Source organism: Sapajus apella, unplaced genomic scaffold (assembly GCF_009761245.1).
Source record: "Sapajus apella isolate SASKATOON/1434 unplaced genomic scaffold, GSC_monkey_1.0 scaffold74, whole genome shotgun sequence".
NCBI classification, from domain to species: domain Eukaryota; kingdom Metazoa; phylum Chordata; class Mammalia; order Primates; family Cebidae; genus Sapajus; species Sapajus apella.
In genome coordinates this window covers 351,617-370,913 of record NW_022437014.1, presented here as the reverse complement: position 1 = coordinate 370,913, position 19,297 = coordinate 351,617, and the positions used below count along the sequence as shown (strand labels likewise).

The 19,297-nt window shown below is 54.1% G+C and overlaps 2 protein-coding genes across 4 annotated transcripts in view; both read left to right on the top strand.

The window, feature by feature from the left end:
• Positions 1–4,602, top strand: part of IGDCC4 (immunoglobulin superfamily DCC subclass member 4) — a 47,950-nt gene extending 43,348 nt beyond the window's left edge. The window contains 5 exon segments of the mRNA XM_032250990.1: positions 1,465–1,570; positions 2,377–2,605; positions 3,296–3,457; positions 4,003–4,342; positions 4,345–4,602. Coding sequence (XP_032106881.1) covers positions 1,465–1,570; positions 2,377–2,605; positions 3,296–3,457; positions 4,003–4,342; positions 4,345–4,409 — 902 coding nt within the window. The 3' untranslated portion in view covers positions 4,410–4,602.
• A 6,866-nt stretch (positions 4,603–11,468) lies between these two features.
• Positions 11,469–19,297, top strand: part of IGDCC3 (immunoglobulin superfamily DCC subclass member 3) — a 50,396-nt gene continuing 42,567 nt past the window's right edge. For 2 of the 3 annotated variants that reach the window (XM_032250986.1, XM_032250985.1), the window contains exon 1: positions 11,472–12,859. In XM_032250986.1, the coding sequence (XP_032106877.1) occupies positions 12,625–12,859 (235 nt within the window). In that variant the 5' untranslated portion in view covers positions 11,472–12,624. Of the gene's footprint in view, positions 12,860–19,297 lie in introns of all 3 variants that reach the window. The other variant, XM_032250988.1, reaches the window with a different exon arrangement.

Genomic DNA, 19,297 nt, shown 5'->3' with positions numbered 1-19,297 from the left:
TGATGGAGTTTTGATCCTGTTGCCCAGGCTGGAGTGCAGTGGTGCCATCTCGGCGCACTGCAAACTCTGCCTCCTGGGTTCAAGGGATTCTCCTGCCTCAGCCTCCCGAATAGCTGGGATTATAGGCACATGCCACCATGCCTGGCTAATTTTTGTATTTTTTTCTTTTCGAGGCAGAGGCTTGCTCTGTTGCCCAGACTGGAGTGCAGTGGCGTGATCTCAGCTCACTGCAACCTCCGCCTCCCGGGTTCAAGCGATTGGCCTGCCTCAGCCTCCTGAGTAGCTGCGATTACAGGCGCACGCCATCATGCCGGCTAATTTTTGTATTTTTAGTAGAGATGGGGTTTCACCATGTTGTCCAGGCTGATCTCAAACTCCTGACCTTGTGATCTGCCCGCCTCGGCCTCCCAAGGGGATTATAGGTGTGAGCCACTGCACTTGGCCAGTTTGTGTATTTTTAGTAGAGACAGGGTTTCACTACATTGGCCAGGCTGTTCTCAAACTCCCGACCTCAAGTGATCCACCTGCCTTGGCCTCCTGAAGTGCCAGGATTACAGGTGTGAGCCACTGTGCCAAGCCAGGACTGGCTTTACAGACCAGTTTCTTTGGGAAATGGCTTTGATTGGAGGATTAGCTTGGTGAGGTGATGAGCTTTATGGGGTGGAGATGGACAACAGGACTGGCTATATAATTTCCAGGGCCCGGTGCAAAATGAAAAGTTTCGATCCTTTATTTTAAAAATTAGAGGGCAGGCATGGTGGCTCGTGCCTGTAACCCAAAGGCTCATGCACTTTGGAAGACTGAGATGGGAGGATCACTTGAGGCCAGGAGTTGAACAGCCTGGACAACATGGTGAGATCCTGTCTCCACAAAAAATTTAAGAATTATCTGGGTATGGCAGCTCATGCCTGGGGTCACAGCTGCTTGGGAGGCTGAGGTGGGGATCACTGGAGCCCAGGAGGTTGAGGCTGCAGCGCGCCGTGTTCATGCTGCTGCACTCCAGCCTGGGTGACAGAACAAGATCCTGTCTCAAAAAAAAAAATTTTTTTTTTAAGATGGTGACAGCAGAGCATTAACTCAAGTGTGGGGCCGTCCAAGCATAGGCCCTGCACACCCGCATCTGCACGTGTCGCACACCCGCATCTGCACGTGTCGCACACCCGCATCTGCACGTGTCGCACACCCGCATCTGCACGTGTCGCACACCCATGCAACAGCCCTGGGGGCAGGCAACTCGTGCTTCACCAAAGGGCCAGTCTGAGGAGGAGAGCACAACCTCGGGGTGTGTTTCAGTCAGAGGGAGAGGCATAGCAGTTTCTGTGGGACCACAGGGCCCTCCTGTCCTTGTATCAGAAGATTGTGAGCATCTGAAGGGTGAGGCTCCAGCTGGTGTCTCCTGAAAAAGACATGGATAGACCTGATCTTCTGTCCTGACCTGCTCTGCACCCCTCTCTCCCTCACCAGACTCGCTGGACATGCATTCAGTCACGGGCATCATCGTGGGTGTCTGCCTGGGCCTCCTCTGCCTCCTGGCCTGCATGTGTGCTGGCCTGCGCCGCAGCCCCCACAGGTGGGCAGGGGAGCCAGCCTGATTGCAGGGAAGGGAGATTTCCAGGAAGGGCTGCAGAATGGGCCATCAACGAAAGTGGCCATGACTCGCCCTTGGCATTCCCAGGAGCCCCATTAAAGTTAGGACTCTGGGATGAAGGGATCAGGCACAATGTCCTCATGAGAATGGAGAGTGGACTTAGGGGAGCCCCAGCCTACCCCCCGCAGCAAGGCCAACAGAAATGCCTTGCTCCCACTTCCTTGGTAGCTGCCAGCATCTTGGAAAGAGGGGCCCCAGATCTCCAGATGCCTGGAGCCAAGGGTGGAAGGGCCCTGTTCATAGCATCAGGCTGTTTTGAACCATAGCAGTTTTTTCTTTTTCTTTTTTTTGAGGTGGAGACTTGGCTCTGTCACCTACGCTGGAGTGCAGTGCTGTGATCTCGGCTCACTGCAACCTCAGCCTCCCGGGTTCAAGCGATTCTCCTGCCTCAGCCTCCTAAGTAGCTAGGATTACAGGCGCCTGCCACTGTGCCCAGCTAACTTTTGTATTTTTAGTAGAGACGAGGTTTCACCATCTTGGCCAGGCTGGTCTTGAACTCCTGACTTCGTGATTCACCCACCTCGGTCTCTCAAAGTGCTGGGATTTACAGGTGTGAGCCACTGCACCTGCCGAACAATAGCAGTTTTTCTTACTCATAGCACAGACCAGGACAGCAAGTCTCAGAGATGAGCAGGAACCTGCCCAGAGACATAGGCTGGACCAGATCCCAGTCCCACCCCCACCCCTCACTCTGACCGCTATGCCTTGTTTTCCATCTTCCTTTCCAGGGAATCCCTCCCAGGCCTGTCCTCCACCGCCACCACTGGGAACCCCACGCTGTACGCCAGAGCTCGGCTTGGCCCCCCCAGTCCCCCAGGGGCCCATGAACTGGAGTCCCTTGTGCACCCCCATCTTCAGGACTGGTCCCCGCCGCCCTCAGATGTGGAGGACAGGGCTGAAGTCCACAGCCTTATGGGTGGCGGTGTTTCTGACTGCCAGGGTCCCTCCAAGAGAAAGGTAGGTCCACACCCCACACTGCGGCTCATTCCTAAATAAGACACCAGGAGGTGCCAGAGCATAACGCGTGGCTCTGCCGGCACAGCCCCCACCCCCACCCGGGAACCAGCAGCGCACTCGGCCTCTCTGCCTCCTCCACGGAAGGGTTGGCTGGACAGGGAAGCACATGGGCCTCCATCCCCTGGCAGAATAGGTTAGCCTGGTTCTCACGGAGGAGAGGGCCTCCCAGCAGGTGACTCAGGGTAGCCATCCCAGGAGCTGGGGAGGCCTCTAACACCAGCCATCCCTGTATGGGGAGAAGGGGCCGGTCACCTTGGCTGTGGCCAGGTGGGACTGGGACCAGGATAAGGTGAGGCCCCCACAGGGCTGGTCCCTTTCATGCTGGCAGGGGCGGCACATCCCACCCGACTCCAACCCGTCCTCCCCCACTCTCTCCCCCCTGGCTGGGACACCTCGGGCTTTGCAGAGTGTCTGGTGTTCTGCTCCCCTGCAGGAGGACTCATCCTCAGAGTCCACCTTGGACTCTCAGCCCTTTTGGTGCTCCTCCCCTGAGACCTGGGGAGGGAGAGAGCAGCGGGTGAGAGTCCGGACGCTGCTTCCCCGTGGTCCATGCACTTCCCTTCCCTGGGCTTCCCACTCCCAGCCAGTCCTGGTTGTGCCCCTCAGTGTCCCCTTCTTCTCCCTGTACAGATCTCCTGGGCTCCGCCAATCGGGCCGAGCTGGGCGGCTTCCTGGGCAGGCTGTGAGCTGCCCCAGGCAGGCCCCCGGCCAGCTCTGACCCGGGCTCTGCTGCCTCCTGCTGGAACTGGGCAGACGCTGTTGCTGCAGGCTCTGGTGTACGAAGCCATCAAGGTAGGCGTCCCGGGAGAAAGGGGCAGGAAAGGAGGGAAGGGTCTCTGTGCTTGTGAAGAGGAAGTAATGAGTTCTTTGGAGACCCCTGGGTGGTAACTTCCCTGGCGATAGAAGTCTAGCCAGGAAACCCCTGGAGCCTCCAAAGGTTGAGTAAGTGGGGGACAGGCCAGTTGGCAGGAACCTGTTTCAACCTGGGTTGACAACAGTCCCTCCGCTACCTGGGCCTGAGTGGGCCACAGCAGTTCTGTGGATCTGAGGGTGTGGCTGGCCTGAGTAATTCAGCCCTTCCTCCTCTCCCCAGAGGCCTCCACTGAGGCTGATACTCCTGAAACCCCTGGGCGAGGGCAAATGGGAAGTATTTCTCATTCCCTGCACGGGACTGTTGGCATGGGTTCCAGCAGTTCCCGCGGATCCCTTCTTTACCGGCTCTCATGTGACAGCTACTCTGATGCAGGGTCAGTCTCTTTGCCCCATGTCCGCTGGTCATTCTTCTGATGATTTCTCAGTAACGGTCACTATGTCTCTGTGTTCTCTGCTCTGATCAGGGCAATGGGAGGAAGAAGCCACCCCCCACCTGCAAGAACCAGGTGGAGGCCGAAGTTATCGTCCACTCCGACTTTAGTGCATCTAAGGAGAACCCTGACCTCCATCTCCAAGACCTGGAGCCTGAGGACCCCCTGCGTCCGGAGGCACCTGATCTCATCTCGGGTGTTGGGGATACAGGGCAGGGGGCAGCCTGGCTGGATAGGGAGCTGGGAGGGTATGCGCTGGCAGCCCCGGGGCCAGACAGACTCACCTGCTTGCCAGAGGCAGCGAGTGCTTCCTGCTCCTACCCGGACCTCCAGCCAGGCAAGGTGCTGGAGACCCCTGGAGACAGCTGCCAGCTCAGAGTCCCTGCCCTCTAGGAGCCAGCCCAGGCCTGCCTGGATCCCCAGTTTCCTCCTCTGCCTAACTCCTCCCAGAGGGTGTGGCTCTGGGCAGGCAGGTATGGATCACACAGGATTCGACACCTGAGGCCATGCATGTCCACATGGGTGCCTGTAGATACATCGTCAAGCCCTTTGGAGCTTCCTAAGGTGCTTTGGCTGGGAGGGGAGAGGAAGAAATGGATTATTTACTCCCCCCATACTCTTTGTGATACACATGTGACATGTGAGAGACATGAGACACAGCTACATGTGATTCGCACATATGTGAAGCGCACGTGTGTACTGGTTGATGAGCTGGGAAGCCATAGCCCAGGCAGGAGTCACCACAGCCTGATTGGTCCTCCAGGTCAGGATGGTGCCCCAGACAGGTCACTCCCCAGCCCTACGGGCCCCCACCTCCATCACCCAGCCCTTTATTACACACTCTGAGAGTGTCTCCAGTGCCTGTCTGACAAGGACAGTCCCAGCCCGTTTTCCTGTCTGGCTGGGTTGAGCGCAAGCAGGCTCTGACTACCCAGCATTTTAGTTGCATCACCTCCCAGCTCTTTACTACCCAGATTGAGAGGTGACCCTGGCTCCCCTCTGAGCAACTCCGCATTGAATTTTCTAATTTGGGAAGTGCCTGGTTTGGAAAATCCGCTTTCTCCCGCTCTGCCCCTCCTTCCCTGCGGCTGACTGCTCCAGCGGTCTGCCCCCAGTCACCGCATTCTCCCAGCGCCAGCGTCCTTTGCTCCCAGATACTCTTCCCTTTTCTCTCTCCTGTTTTCCTTCCTCTGCCGTCTCTCGCGCCTCTTCCCAGACTGTGTCATCTGGTTCTCCTGCCTGGGTTCAAACTCTGCATCCTTCTCTAACAACGCGACTACCTCATGTCTGCTTCAGGCCCCCGCGCGGACCTCATGTCTGTGCTGCGGGCCACTCGCCTGCCATCCTCCTGCCTCCTCTTCGCTCAGTGCTTCTGCTCCCGGCTTCCCTGCATCTTTCCCGGCTCCTCTGCATGCTTCTCCTTGGGACTGGGATCTGAGGGTTCTCCTTGGATGGATCCAAGTCATAGAGGAGAATGTTTGAAACAGGGAAGGGGACTGTGACCCAGCTCAGAATAAAATTATGCCCTCCCTCCTATGCAGGGGGCAAGTACTGGATGGAGATGATTCAGGGCCCTTCTTCCAGCAGAAGCTAAAGGAGGAGAAGGAGTGAGCATTCAGCGAGGGCCTTCCCACCCTGTGACTTGATCCGGGTTGGGGATGAGAGGAATCTCACCCTCTGGGGTGCTGGCAGGGAGGTCTTTGCAGGAAAAGGCTTAGCTCATTTCAGTTTGTTTTTTCTTTAAATTGAATCCTCAAGTCATGTTCTGTTTACCGGCCACAGAGGGATGAGCCTGACTTCTATTTTCTGTGTGGTGAAAACAATGTCATTTATTTGGTTTTTCACCTCAGCCCTCTCCTAGGAGCATAGATGTCAGGGTCTTTCCTTCCTAATGGTGTCTGATGGGCGCATCAAGAGTTAACTCTGGCTTCTGGGCCAAATTCGAAATAACCAGTCCATTTCTCCTTTTTTTTTTTCTTCTTAAATGGTGAAATGTCTCTCAACACAGTTGTGGCTGCCTCAAACCCTGAACGCATCTGTGTTTATTACACCCGGGTGTCACTCACTGCTGATGTCTGCACCTACATTTCCACCTCCTCCCCCCCCTTAAGCAGCCTACGATAACACTAAAGATTATTAATGTCGGTTTTGTATCTCGTTAAAAACAGAATTGTCACTTGTACTGTTTCTGGAGCATTCAGCACTGCTGTGGCAAGCACCACTGTGTATGTTTCATCACCGCTCTGAAGGTCAAAAGCCTCATTTTATTTTGCTGGTTTGATTTTTTTTTTTTTTTAAAGAAGAAAAAAAAAAAACTGCCCTGAATTAAATGGCTATTTTAACAGTAGGCTCTTAGCGTTACACCACAGTCATTTTTCATGTTCTTGTTTAACCGGCACTGAGGTTCTGGTTTAAATTAAACAGCTGCAAATGAGACAATTTATAACCCATTAGGTTGGGTGGAAAATTGTTTCTCAAAAGCAAATAAGTAATAAATCTGGTATCTGCCTATAACTCACAGTTGATAAGAAAGTGGCCATTTCTCACCAGCATTATATATGATTTGGGCTCTGGGTAATTTGGAAGTGTTAGGTTTGTGTCTTTGTAGCAGTGTTTTTATTAGAAAAGAATCTATTGGCCTTTCACAGGGTATTAATCCCTTTGTCACCTAACCATTGATGCCTTAAGTTTTTTGAGTCTCAATTAAAAATCTTCCTTTTTTTGATGCATGACAAGTGTAATCAGTACTTGCTCATTTATTTGTCTGTATTTAGTTTATGCTGTACTATTCAGTTATTCTTCCAGCATTTTCTTTTTCTCCTTACAAATGCGATATTCTTTAGTGTTAAGCTAAGGCATTTATTCATGTATCTGTCCTTATAATGAATTAATAAACTATTTTCCAGAAATGCGGAATTCTGTTTTGGAACCATTGACTGTGACTAGAATTTCCTCAGCCTTTCTGCTCGAGGGAGTTTTATTTCTCACTGGGACGGGAAATGCTGCAGCTGTTGCTGAGACAGGATCCCTCTCGATCGCCCAGGCTGGAGTGTGGTGGCACAGTCACGGCTCACTGCAGATCATCCTCCTGGGCTCGAGCAGTCTTTTCCCCCGCAGCCTCCCGAGTAGCTGGGACTACAGGCACATGCCACCATGCCGAGCTAGTATCAAATTTCTTTTTTTTTTCTGTAGAAATGTGGTCCTGCTATGTTGCCCAGACTGGTCGTGCGTGAATTCCTGGGCGCGAGCCATCCTCCTGCCTCAAGTTCTGAAAGGGCTGGGATTACAGGCATGACCCACACCCCTCGGCCCAAAATAGTGTGTTTTTGTCTGTTTTTTTCAGACGAATCTCACTCTGTTGCCCAGGTTGGAGTGCAGTGGCATGATCTCGGCTCACTGCAACCTCTGCCTCCTGGGTTCAAGTGATTCTCCTGCCTCAGCCTCCCGAGTAGCTGGGATTACAGGTTCCTGCTGCCACGCCCAGCTAATTTTTGTATTTTTAGTAGAGATGGGGTTTCACCATGTTAGGCAGGCTGGTGTCGAACTCCTGACCTCAAGTGATCTTCCTGCCTTGGCCTCTCAAAGTGCTGGAATTACAGGCATGAGCCCTTGCACCCGGCTAAGGAACAAAACCATCTTCCTCCCTCAACAGGCACTTAGGAAAAAGACGCCAACGTAGGAAAGATGGGTTCCTTGATGGCACTTCCTTAGACTCTCTGGGTATCTCTTTCCATCTGGGCACACATTTCTCTGAACTTTTTTGGATGCAGGAAAGAGGGAACAACTCCAGAGATTTGGGGTCCACAACTATTCTGGTCACCAAAATTACTCATGACCACACAATCACACACATGTGCACTGTGTATACAAGCTCAGAGACCCACACATGCATACTTGCCTTCACAAACACCCTTGTGACCATTAAAGCAAATGTACACACAGTCTCACACGCAAAACTCCACACTCACACCCCACACACATCCTGGATCACAGCTGGCAGCTGCTCTCTGCTAAGATCTCTATAGAGCCTGGAACGTGCTTTCTATTGGAGGGAATCAAGAGCTAGAGGCTGCCTTGCTCAGGACCACCCCTAAAGGGGCTGGTGGGCCAGACCCAGAGTTAATTGACAGATCAGTTAATTGACAGATGAGACAGAGAGATACTGCACACGGAAGCATAGCCATTATTTGCATATCACTCTCAGACCAAGGGTTGTGATAAAGAAGAATTAAACACTTGTCAAAATGAATTTAAAATGACAGCAATTCAAGACACCAACTTGACCTCTTCTGAGTCCAGGAGAAGCCAAGAAGGGGTTGTTGGGAATTCAAGCCCTGCAGGAGGGAGTTCTAGGATTTTAGGCCCAGGGAGGCCCTTCCCCTCCCTTTCCTGTGGCTGGGAGACCAGCACTCCCACTCTTTCTCACAAGGAAATCCAGTAGGGCTTTGGCACATTGCGGTCCTCGACCTAGAATTTTTCCATTGCTTCCCGCTGCTCACACGCCTCACGTCCTGCTTCTCAGGCTCATCTTCCAGTAGCTACTGCAAAGTGAACAGTCCTGGGCTATGCCAGCTCCAACATTAGTAAACCTGTCCATCTACGGCCACTCTGATTTCTGGAGGCCTGTACTTCCTTGCTTATCTGCACCAAAGTTAGTTTTGTACATGGTTAACACTCCAGGTCCGAAAGTTCCAGAGTTGGTATCAAAAGAGAGACTTAGTTTTTCCTCTGCCATCCCAGTCCAGAGCCAAAGTAGCAAATGGCTGCATTAGGCCACCATTCATTTATTATTTATTATTTATTTATTTACTGAGACAGGGTCTCTGCTGCCCAGGCTGGAGTGCAGTGGGACTACAGGCATGCACTAGCATGTCTGGCTAATGTTTGTATTTTTTGTAGTGACAGGTTTTCACCATGTTGCCCAGGCTGGTCTTGACCTCCTGGGCTCAAGTGACCTGCCCACTCCGGCCTCCCAAAGTGCTGGGATTACAGGTGGGAGCCACCAAGCCTAGCCTGCCACCTTTAAATCTCTAGCTCCTAGAACTTAGTAGCTGATCATTAATTTTGATGGACTAGTCCATCATGCTGGACTCAACAGAAGAGCATTTAATAGCGAGTGGCCAAGATTCAAGGCCCCTGAGGGCTAGCATGAGTATGACTCTGCCAAGAGACATGCTTACCTTCTGTAACATTCTCATGTGGGACCTTATATGCTCTCTAACGTGAATGATTGAGGGCCGCCTTTGTGGCACGGAAACGATACTGGGAATTGTAACTTTCTATGAGCTTTTCCAGTTACCAGGTCGTTTGTCAGGACCTCTGCGGTTTAAAGGTCTCTAGGGATGAACAGGAGAGAGAAGATTATTTTCATGTTTCAGATGAGCTCGCTGAGAGTGACTGGGCTGGGCTGCAGGCAGAACCGAGGTCGGAAGCCAGGCGCCTTTAGAGCTCTCATTGTCCTGCTGGGTCTGTTCTCTCCGGGCAGTCCACCCCACTGAGAGCCAGAACAGGGCTCCTCGGTCCAGAGAAGCCAGCATTGCAGCTACATGATCTTTCCTTGGAGTGGAAGGACCAGAAATCCACGGAAAACTCAATCTTTGACAACTTTATGCAGCTTTTTAGAGAATTAGCTCAAAAATACGGACTTGGAGGAGGGTGCAGCGAGAGAGTGAGTCAGAGCGAATCCCGCAGCTGTGAGTGTCTTTCCGCAGCACGGACCCACTCCGCAGTCCGCTGGGTGTCCACGTCCCCAGCCCCCCAGGGCCCGGGCAGGTCCGCGGGGAGGGGATGCTCGGCCGCAGCCCGGGACGGCGCCGGACGCTCCGGCCACAGTTCAAAGCGCAGGGGGCGCGTCCGCCGCGCAGCCGGGAATGTCCGGCCGCTTAAAGCGCTCGCCGGCTCTTTTGTTCCCCAGACCCGGCCTCCGGGGAGAGGGGCTGGGGGAGGGGACCGGGAGCGGAGAGGAGGGGGCGGCGGGCTGGGGAGGAGGGCGGGGCGGCCGCGAGCGGTGCGGGTGTGCAGCGCGCACCCCCGAGAGGCTGACAGATCGCCCGGGCGGGTGCAAGATGGCGCAAGCGGCGCTCCCCCTGCGCCCCCCGCGCTCCTGAGCAGGCATGCGGCCCCAGCCCCCCGCCGCCCGGGCTCGGCCCCGGCCGGAGCCCCAGCCCCGGCCCCGGCGCCGGCCCCGCGGGACGTTGTGAGCCGCGAGAGGCCCGGGAGCCGCGCGTCGCCGAGCCGAGAGCCCCATGGCTGTGCCGCGCGCCGCGTCTCCGCGCCGCCCGCCTGCGCTGCGCTGGCCCGGGCTCCTGCTCCTGCTCCTGCTGCCGCCGCTGCTGCTGCTGCCGGCGCCGGGCGAGGGTGAGCGAAGCGCCCCGGACCGGGCGGCTGCGGACGGAGCCCGGGGAAGGGCGCGCGGGGAGCGAGAGGGCGCGAGGGGCGGACCCGGGGAGAGCAGCGCGGACGTGCGGGCTGACCCCGCGTGGGAGGGAGCCAGCCGGACCCAGCGGAGCCGGACTGTCGGGGGCTCCTGGGGCGTGATGAGGACCGAGCCCGCCGGAGGGAGACCGGGTCAGTCCGGGAGCCCAGACGGAGGGGCAAGGAGTGCAGCGAAGCGGGAGCAAGCGGGGCGGGTTGGCGCGGGGACAGAGGGAAAGCAGCCCGGAGAGACCGCACGGCTAAGCGCCGACCCCGGCGGACGAGCTGGGGTGCTCGGTGCCCGGCAGTGGACGTAGCCCGAGGCGGCCGAGGCAGAGGACAGCAGCCCGGGGGGCGGAGACCGGGATCCTGCCCGCTGCACTGGGCGGAGGTGGCGCGTCCTGCGTTTGGAGCTGAGAGTGGGCCGGGGAGTGCGCGGGAGAGACCGAAGAAGAGGGGGAAGGAGATTCCTGGAGGGCAGCGCGTGGCCAGGGAGCGACGCGGGACACAGCCCGAGAGCCAAGAGGGAGAGAAGCCACCGCGAGCGAGAGCGAGCGCGCCGCGGGGATGCTCACGTGCCCCTGCCCTTCCCCGGAGTGTGCACACGCGGAGACCCTGCCCCTGGCTCTTGCGGTCCGCCGGCTCGGCTGCCTGGGGCTCGGTCACCACCACCCTGTTCCCTTTAGTGGCTGCAATGGGCTCACTCCGGGGAGAGGAGTGAAAATCTAGTCCCTTCTCCTCCCACCTCAAGTTCTCCACAGACGCTCAGCTGGGCGCTATTCTTTCTCCACTCCACTCCCAGGAAGCAGAAGATCGCGTCCGCGTCAAGGAGAAACTTTTTCCCCCGACAGCTATACCGGGGTTGGACTGGGGGCTAAGGCGACTGAAACTCACGACCTGGGGAGAATGCGCAGGGGTTTGAATAAGTGCGGTCCTCAAAAGTCTTAAAACATTACATCTCCCTGGGCGGGGTGGGGGGGCGGGGGAGGGTGCCTGTAACCCCAAAGCCCCTCCTTTCTCCCCACCCACTTGCCCATCTTCCCCAGCCTGGGAGGGCCCTAGTCTGCTGGGGAGGGGCCATCTCCAGGATCGCTAGTTATCTAGAAACGTGAGGAGGGGCCTGTGGCTGCCCCTTCGGACCAGGTGAATTCATTCCTCCTTGAGTGGAGTTTTAACTGGTCTGGTAAGTTGCTTGCTGGAGAAGTTGGCGACTTGGCATCATGCTTGGGACTGGAGTGCTTGTCCCTCCAGCCTGGCTTCTGTTCCCTCATCAGCCTTAACCCCCTCTCTTCTTTGGCCTCCTCCTTTTCCTGCTCATTTCTCTTCTGCAGGAACAGAGAGGTTGGCTGGAAGTGAAGGTTCTAGAATCCCCCTCTTCCTGGGTTTTGGGAAACCATAGTTGGTGTTTGCTCCTCTTCGTGTCTCCCTGTGACAAAGGCAAAAGGACCAACACCCAGAGCGCCAGAGGGGAGGGGTAATGGGGCCACCATCTAGCCTGTACCCTGCGTTCTGGGACTACACACCCTGCTCCCTGCCAGGCATTGGACCGGGCCTCTGAGGGGTTTTGGCAGCAAAAAAAAAAAGCATGATTTATTACTATCTCCCTCTGTATTTCTTTAGAACTTTACATTTTTCGTAGCGCCTTTGCGTCTGTTAATCATGCCATACAACGCTATGACCCAAGCCCCAGTGTTCGTCCTTGATTTCAGCAGATGAGGAATGGGAAGCCGGGACATGCTGAATGCTTTACCTAAGGTCACTCCCCGACGGTCTGTGAGGCTTCAGTGCTTATCCGGGGAGGCCACCGGAGTAGCAGCAGCTTACTGGAGTCGGGGTTGCTTTTGGGTCCGAGTTTTGCAGCTACTAACTGTGAGACCCTGGGCGAGTCACTTGACATCTCTGGGCTTCCGTTTTCTTACCTGTGAAAGAAGGAATGGTACAAATAATATCCATCTCTGAGATGGCATGATGATTAAGTAAAGTACTGCCTAGGATGGCACTTTGTAACGCGTAAAGTTCTGTATATAATAGGAATTCCTATCAGCATTACGGAACCCTGGGGATGGGGTGCATAGACCCAAGGAACTTGGAACCCTGTGGGTGGAGTTCTTCCTGCATGCTCTTTCACACTAACATCCCTGCTTCCCTTCCTCTCCCCTCCCCCACGCAGGTTTTGGCAACTCTGCCGAACTGGCGTTTGCTGTGGAGCCAAGTGATGATGTTGCAGTCCCTGGGCAGCCTATGGTGCTGGACTGCAGGGTGGAGGGGACCCCTCCAGTGCAAATCACCTGGAGGAAGAATGGGGTAGAGCTGCCGGAGAGCACCCACTCCACCTTGCTGGCCAATGGGTCCTTGATGATCCGTCACTTCAGGCTGCAGCGAGGAGGCAGCCCTTCGGATGAGGGTGACTATGAGTGTGTGGCCCAGAACCGCTTTGGGCTGGTGGTCAGCCGGAAGGCTCGCATCCAGGCTGCAAGTAAGTGGACATCCCTTGTTTTCCCGTTCTGTCGGCCAGCTGGTGATCCAGGGTCAGCCTGGGGCACGAGGGCGATGGGAGCGGTCCCATCTTAGGCAGCCTTCTGGAGGACTAATTTCTCAGCATGGGTCAGGTTTGAGGTGCACGCCAGTGATTTGTGGCGGTGGAATTGTATCATATGCTCGTTTAACTGACTGGAATGTGAATGGACAAGAATGTAGCCAAACACCCAGAGGGGAGTGGGGGAGGAAGCTTTACCCAGCTCTTGGGTCAGCATGTCTTAGTTTCCATATGCCTGACATGCTTTGAGCATCCGGGTTCATTGAGTTTGAGTCCTGTATATAAAGATAAATAATTGCCAGACTTTATGGGTGATTGAAGAGATTTTTAAGGGCAATTTTGGCTACATGCAATTTTTAATTATGTGCTTAAATTAATTTAAACCTTTGGGTAGGATAAGACCTTCGTATACCAGGAATGAAATTCTGGAGCTTGTCAACAGTTTGCATTTAAAAAAATGTGGTAGGACAATTTCAGAATTATCTCAGTGGTGACGTCACTCCTACTCACTTTACTGCTAACGTGTGTTTTCGAATGGGAGAAAAAAAGGCGAGGCACGATGTTTCAGCTCTCGAATTATGCTTTGCTTGTGCTGCTTAATCACCAGTTGTGGTGATGAAATGACTTCAGTTTAACTGCCCCGAACTGCAAAAGTTCTGTTATTGTTGAAGCTGTGCACACTGGGAGTGTGTTGCATAAACCAAAATTCTCCATGCATCCCAGGGAGGTGGCAAGCTGGGGCCAGTGGGGTCATGGTTGAGAAAGGGCAGAAGTTTTGGCAAGTGGAAAATGTTCTCCACCTCATATCTCTGGACCTCTGGAAAGGGGTGTCCCTTAATGAGGCTGCTTTGACTACCAGTGACAATTCCAGCTAACATTTTTTTCTTTTTTTTTGAGATGGAGTCTTGCTCTGTCACTGAGTCTGGAGTGCAGTAGTGCCATCTCAACTCACTGCAACCTCTGTCTCCCGGGTTCAAGCGACTCTTGTGCCTCAGCTTCCTGAGTAGCTGGGGTTATAGGTGCACACCATTACACCTAGCTAATTTTTTATTTTCTGGTAAAGATGGGGTTTCACTGGGCTGGTCTCAAACTCTTGGTCTCAAGTGATCCTCCTGCCTCAGCCTCCCAAAGTGCTGGGATTACAGGCGTAAGCCACCACGCCTGGCCCTAGTTAACACGTTTTAAGTACTTGCTGCATGCTGGGCACACTGCCCAAGTGCTTTACATGAATTATTTCATTTTGTCATCACAACAGCTCTGGGAGAATGGAAGCTAGGTCGTTATCATCCCCCTTTTATAGAAGAGAAAACTGAGCCTTATGGGGACTCAGTGGCATTCTGGTAGCAGAAGAGCCGGCACTGTAATCTGGGCAGCCCGAAACCACACCCTCCCACTTAGCTCCTCTGGCAGCCGCCTCTTTCCTGCGTGATCGCTGACAAGTTTCTTCCTGGCTCTGAGGGCATTTGCACAGTTGCTCTGAACGGCTGGTGAGTGATGAATCAGTCTGAGGCAGGAGCCTTCTCGCTGGGTTTAAGATGCCCCTTTGTTCTGAGGAAGGCTGATCCAGGCCCCCATATGGAGCTCTCTGGGAGGCAGCCCTGGACTTTTAGACCAAATCACTTCTGGCTCAGCCACTGTCATCTCGAGGCCCCCCCGGCAGTGCAGGGGAAGGCTGGTGCAGCCTCTGAGCAGATGGCTGGGTGTGAGGAAGGGAAGCATGGACGGACGGTGGGGACCCCCGGAAGATTTGCAGATCGGAGATGAGAGTCCTCAGGGAGATGCTCCCCATACCTTCCCTGGCCTGTGCCAACGCTGAGAGATAGATGGACCCCCCTGAGGCCTTTGCATTACCAGCCTAGAATCCTGGGAGATAAATCCCCAGGCGCTTACATATATAGCTAATCATAAATATGCTTTTCTATAAATGGTAATACCTTCAAGATGTTTGGTTTCCTTAAACTGCTAACAAATATAGTACAAGAAATTAAGCTGTGGGTGGGGTCAGCTTGGTTAATCCTCTGGGGTCCTGGAGACAGCTGGGGGTTTGCCTCTAAGCTCTGGCAGTCTGACATGGCCCCTGTCTTCCCTGCAAGACTGTGGTCCCATGGGGGAATGCTCAGATGCCAAGCAACGGTGCGGCTGGATCTCCTTTTCCCACTTCACAGGCTGATGTCCCTAGAAACCTCCAAAGCTGACTAGCTGCCTGGGTTTCCTCCTTCGTAATAACTCCCTGCCCATGTGCCTGCCGGCACTGCAGGTGTTCTGTCACCCAGGAGGGTGCCTTGCTGAAGAGGTGTGGGGAGTCCTCTGGAGGCCCCTGCTTCTCCTGCCTGCTCCACAGGGGCCTGTGGGGAGCACCCCTCACAGACTCACAGTTCACCCAGCAGACTAACCCAGAGAGGCAGATGGGCATTCAGGTCTATGTGGGTGGGTGTGCTGGGCATCTGAGCTCTGGCCCAGAGGCCGATGGCTAGGAACGCACCCCCTTCTATCCCAGGGGGTTCACATACTGTCCTGGAAAGACAGCCTGACCAGCGGCTGCACCACAAGCTGATTCCTTGGGGCTTCGGTTGCAAATATTTCCCCTTTAGAATGGAACAGCTCAGGGTCCTAAGAGTATTCAGGCTCGGGAGCCCTGGACTCTGCCTTGCAGCTCCACCTGCTTGTAGTTTGGGGGGTTAAAGATGAGTTAATGCTTCCTCATCCCAGTTTCCTTGCCTGTGAAACGTGCACGTGGTCCTGCCTGGTAGGACGGCTGTGAGGACCAGCGCGCCCGCCCTCTGCCTGGCAGGCAGGAGGCTCTCAGTAATGGGAGCCAGCCCTGCACTCCTCATTTAAAGGCGGTTTCACTGACGTGGCCTTTAAATGTAACCTTGGCTGCCCGTGGAGGTTAATCTCCAGCAAAAGCAAACTGCCCGACTCTGCTCCCGGCCCTGCTTCCTCCCTTGCTGGGATTCATTTAGGGAGTTCTCCAGGGAAATCTATCAGGGAGTGAGATTATTGGAGCCAGAGTGCATCTTGTTTTGTTTTAACCCCTTCCAGGAGGACTGAGTGTTCTCCCAAGCCTCAGGGTGTGGGCGGAAGCTGGCCTGGCCTTTGAGACCCTCTGCTATCCCTCTAAAGGGGCTGAGCCTGGGGAGTGTGTACAGTGACTGTCACCTGAGGCCTGTGTGCCCGAATGACTCCAAAAAGGAATGGACTAGCTACAAGGAGGAGGATCGGAGGACCCACCCTCAATCCCTGCCCCTCATGTCCTAGCCTTAATTCTTGATCTCAGGCCTCTTGGGGAACCAGAGCGACCAGCTCTATGACCTAGTTCAGGACTTCCCAAACCTTGCTGAGCCTGTGAATCACCTGGGAATCGATAAAATTCAGATTTTGAATTTATAAGTCTAGGCGAAGGGCTGACAAGAGCCCAGGTAATGCCAATACAGCCGGTCCACAGGCTGTACTCCGAGTAGCAAGGGGCTAACAGAGACCACACCCACGTCAGAACCTCCAGTGTGGGGGTCTTCGGGCAGCATAGTGAAGCCTTTGGAACAGCGGCTTCAGGGCCAGACGTCCATGGGTCTGAACCCCAGCTCTGCCACTCAATGGTCAGTGCCCTTGGCAGGAGTTACTTAGCCCTCTTGAGACTCTGTACCCAACTCTGAAAAAATGGGCACCATTCCATCAGTCTGTCAGGGCTGTTGGAGGAGTACATGAGGTGATGGGTCTACAGCACCTGGCACACGGCTTGGCATCTTGGAAATGCTAAGCATTATTGTTAGTGCTCAGTATTGCCCACTAATTTAGGATGAGGGCCCAGGTGTCTCAATCCTGCCTGGGTTCTCCAAGAGCCAGGATTGCCCTCACTCCCAGCCTGGGGCCATCTTGCCTGGGCAGGCCCAACAGTAGTTTAACAGTGGGTTGTGGTGCAAACCGACCTGGGCTCTGTGGGCCTGGCCTCCGTGGGCTTGGGCCCCACCACCTGTTGGCTGTGAGATCTTGGGCAAGTCGCTTCACCTCTCTGAGCCTTGGTTTCCTCATCTTTAAAATGGGGGAATGTGATGGTTTATGTCTATAATCCCAGCACTTTGAGAGGCTGAGGCAGGAGGATCGCTTCAAGCCAGGAGTTTGAGACCAACCTGGGTAACAGAGCAAGACCCTGGCTCTACTGAATAAATAAATAAATAACATGGGAGGAAATAGTATAAAATAATAATAAATACCAAGGAGAAATGTTGTGAAGATTACCTATGGTAATGTGAAGGAAGAGCTTAGCACAGGGCACAAAGGCAGCGTTCCTTAAGTATTGTTAAGCTACTAACATATATATATACATACACACACACATACACATATATATATATACATTTATACACATGTATGTGTGTGTATATATTAGTACCTTAATAATATGTGTGCGTGTGTGTATATATATATATATATATATACTTGGAGACTGAGTCTCACTCTGTCACCCAGGCTAGAGTGCAGTGGCATGATCTCGGCTCACTACTACCTCCACCTCCTGGGTTCAAGCAATTCTCCTGCCTCAGCCTCCTAAGTAGCTGGTACTACAGGCGCCTGCCACCACACCCGGCTAATTTTTGTATTTTTTAGTAGAGATGGGGTTTCACCATGTTGGCCAGGCTGGTCTTGAACTCCTGAACTCCAGTGATCCGCCCACCTCGGCCTCCCGAAGTGCTGGGATTACAGGCGTGAGCCACCGTGCTCAGCCAGGTACTAACAGTAGTAACTATTATTATTTTAAGGAGCTAACAGAGGTGAAAACATGCTAAGTTCTGAGCTCCTTTAGTTGTGGTGTGATTCCTGGAAAGGTCCCTGGTGACCCCAGACTCCTAGAAAGAGGCAGTGGGACATGTGGAGAGGAGAGAAAGTCCAATTCTAGTCCCCTGCTTTCTCTGCCTCAGTAAGTCACCTACCCTCGCGGGCCCTCAGCTCCTACTTCTGAAGTCCGGATCATTCTAGCTTGTCTGAGGGAAGGCAGTTTCACCAGCTATTCTGGAGTCCCTTTTCAGCAACAAGGCCCAGGTGTGTGGCTCTGGGGGCAGGGTCTGGGTGGAGGTCTGTGGAATCAGGTTTGAGTGGGGGTTAGAAGAACGGTGGGCAGGAGCTGCTGGGGAGTACAGCCTGGTATTTAGGGGGCCCTGTGTAGGGCGGTGGGTCCTGGAGGGCTGTGTAACCCTGGAGGCCTCTCTCACCTGGAGGTTAGTTGCTCAGGACTGGTGTGCGGAATGCAAATTCTTCTCTCCTTCTTGAAGGGCAGCTCAACTGAGGAAGTCTCTCCCGCGGCTCCTCAAACACACACATCTGCCTACCCATTAGGGCAGGAAGCTGCTGTCCCCAGCAGTGAGTGAGTGTCCATACCTAGACCTGCCCTCATGCCAGGGCCTCACCTGTACCCGGCCATGGCTCAGAGGTAGGTTCAAATGGGTGGGGTTCAGACACTTGAACCTGCCAGTCAGCACTGCACAAACTGACCCCTTCTGACACCCCTGAGAAGCTGTGTGGTAGAAAAGCCCTTTTCTGGATACCAGGGGTCCTGTGTGGCTGTGGACAAGTCAACCAACCTCTCTGGGCCTTGCTTTTCTCATTACAAGGTTTGGGGTGGGGGGTTGGACTGAGGCTCATGTCTGCTCTGGGCATGAAGGCTTCCTTTTTAACTTTTTATTTGAGACAGAGTTTCACTCTTGTTGTCCAGGCTGGAGTGCAATGGTGCGATCTCGGCTCATCACAACCTCTACTCCTGGGTTCAAGCGCTTCTCCTGCCTCAGCCACCCAAGTAGCTGGGATTACAGGCATGCGCCACCACGCCCGGCTAATTTTGTATTTTTAGTAGAGACGGGGTTTTGCCATGTTGGTCGGGCTGATCTTGAACCCCCGACCTCAGGTGATCCGCACACCTCAGCCTCCCAAAGTGCTGGGATTACAGGTGTGAGCCACCGAAGGCTTCTTTTCATTCATCCATCCTCAGGACGCCCCTGCCTCCCCTGGGCCTCCTCCAAGTCTGTTTTTGCCTGGTTCTTCCCATAACTGATCCCTCCCCAAAGACCATCCCGCTTACAGTCATGTCTTCCTCCCCTTCCTAAGGCAGGGAGCGTTTGTGGTCTGAGGCATTCTGGCTAAACCTTCCTCTCGGCGATGGCTGCTTGCATTGTTAAGTCACTGTTTTGCGGCTGGATATTCCATCTGTCTCCTCAACCCGATTTTAAGCTCCTAAAGGGCTTCTTTCTTTTGTATTTCTCATGTCCCCTGCCTGTGGAGCCTGGTAAAAACTAAATGAACATGTGGCCTTCTGGGACAAAGCTGTCTCTCTGTCTCTCTGCTGTTTCTCTCTCTGCCTCTTTTGCTCCCCACCCCACCCCCCTTGTA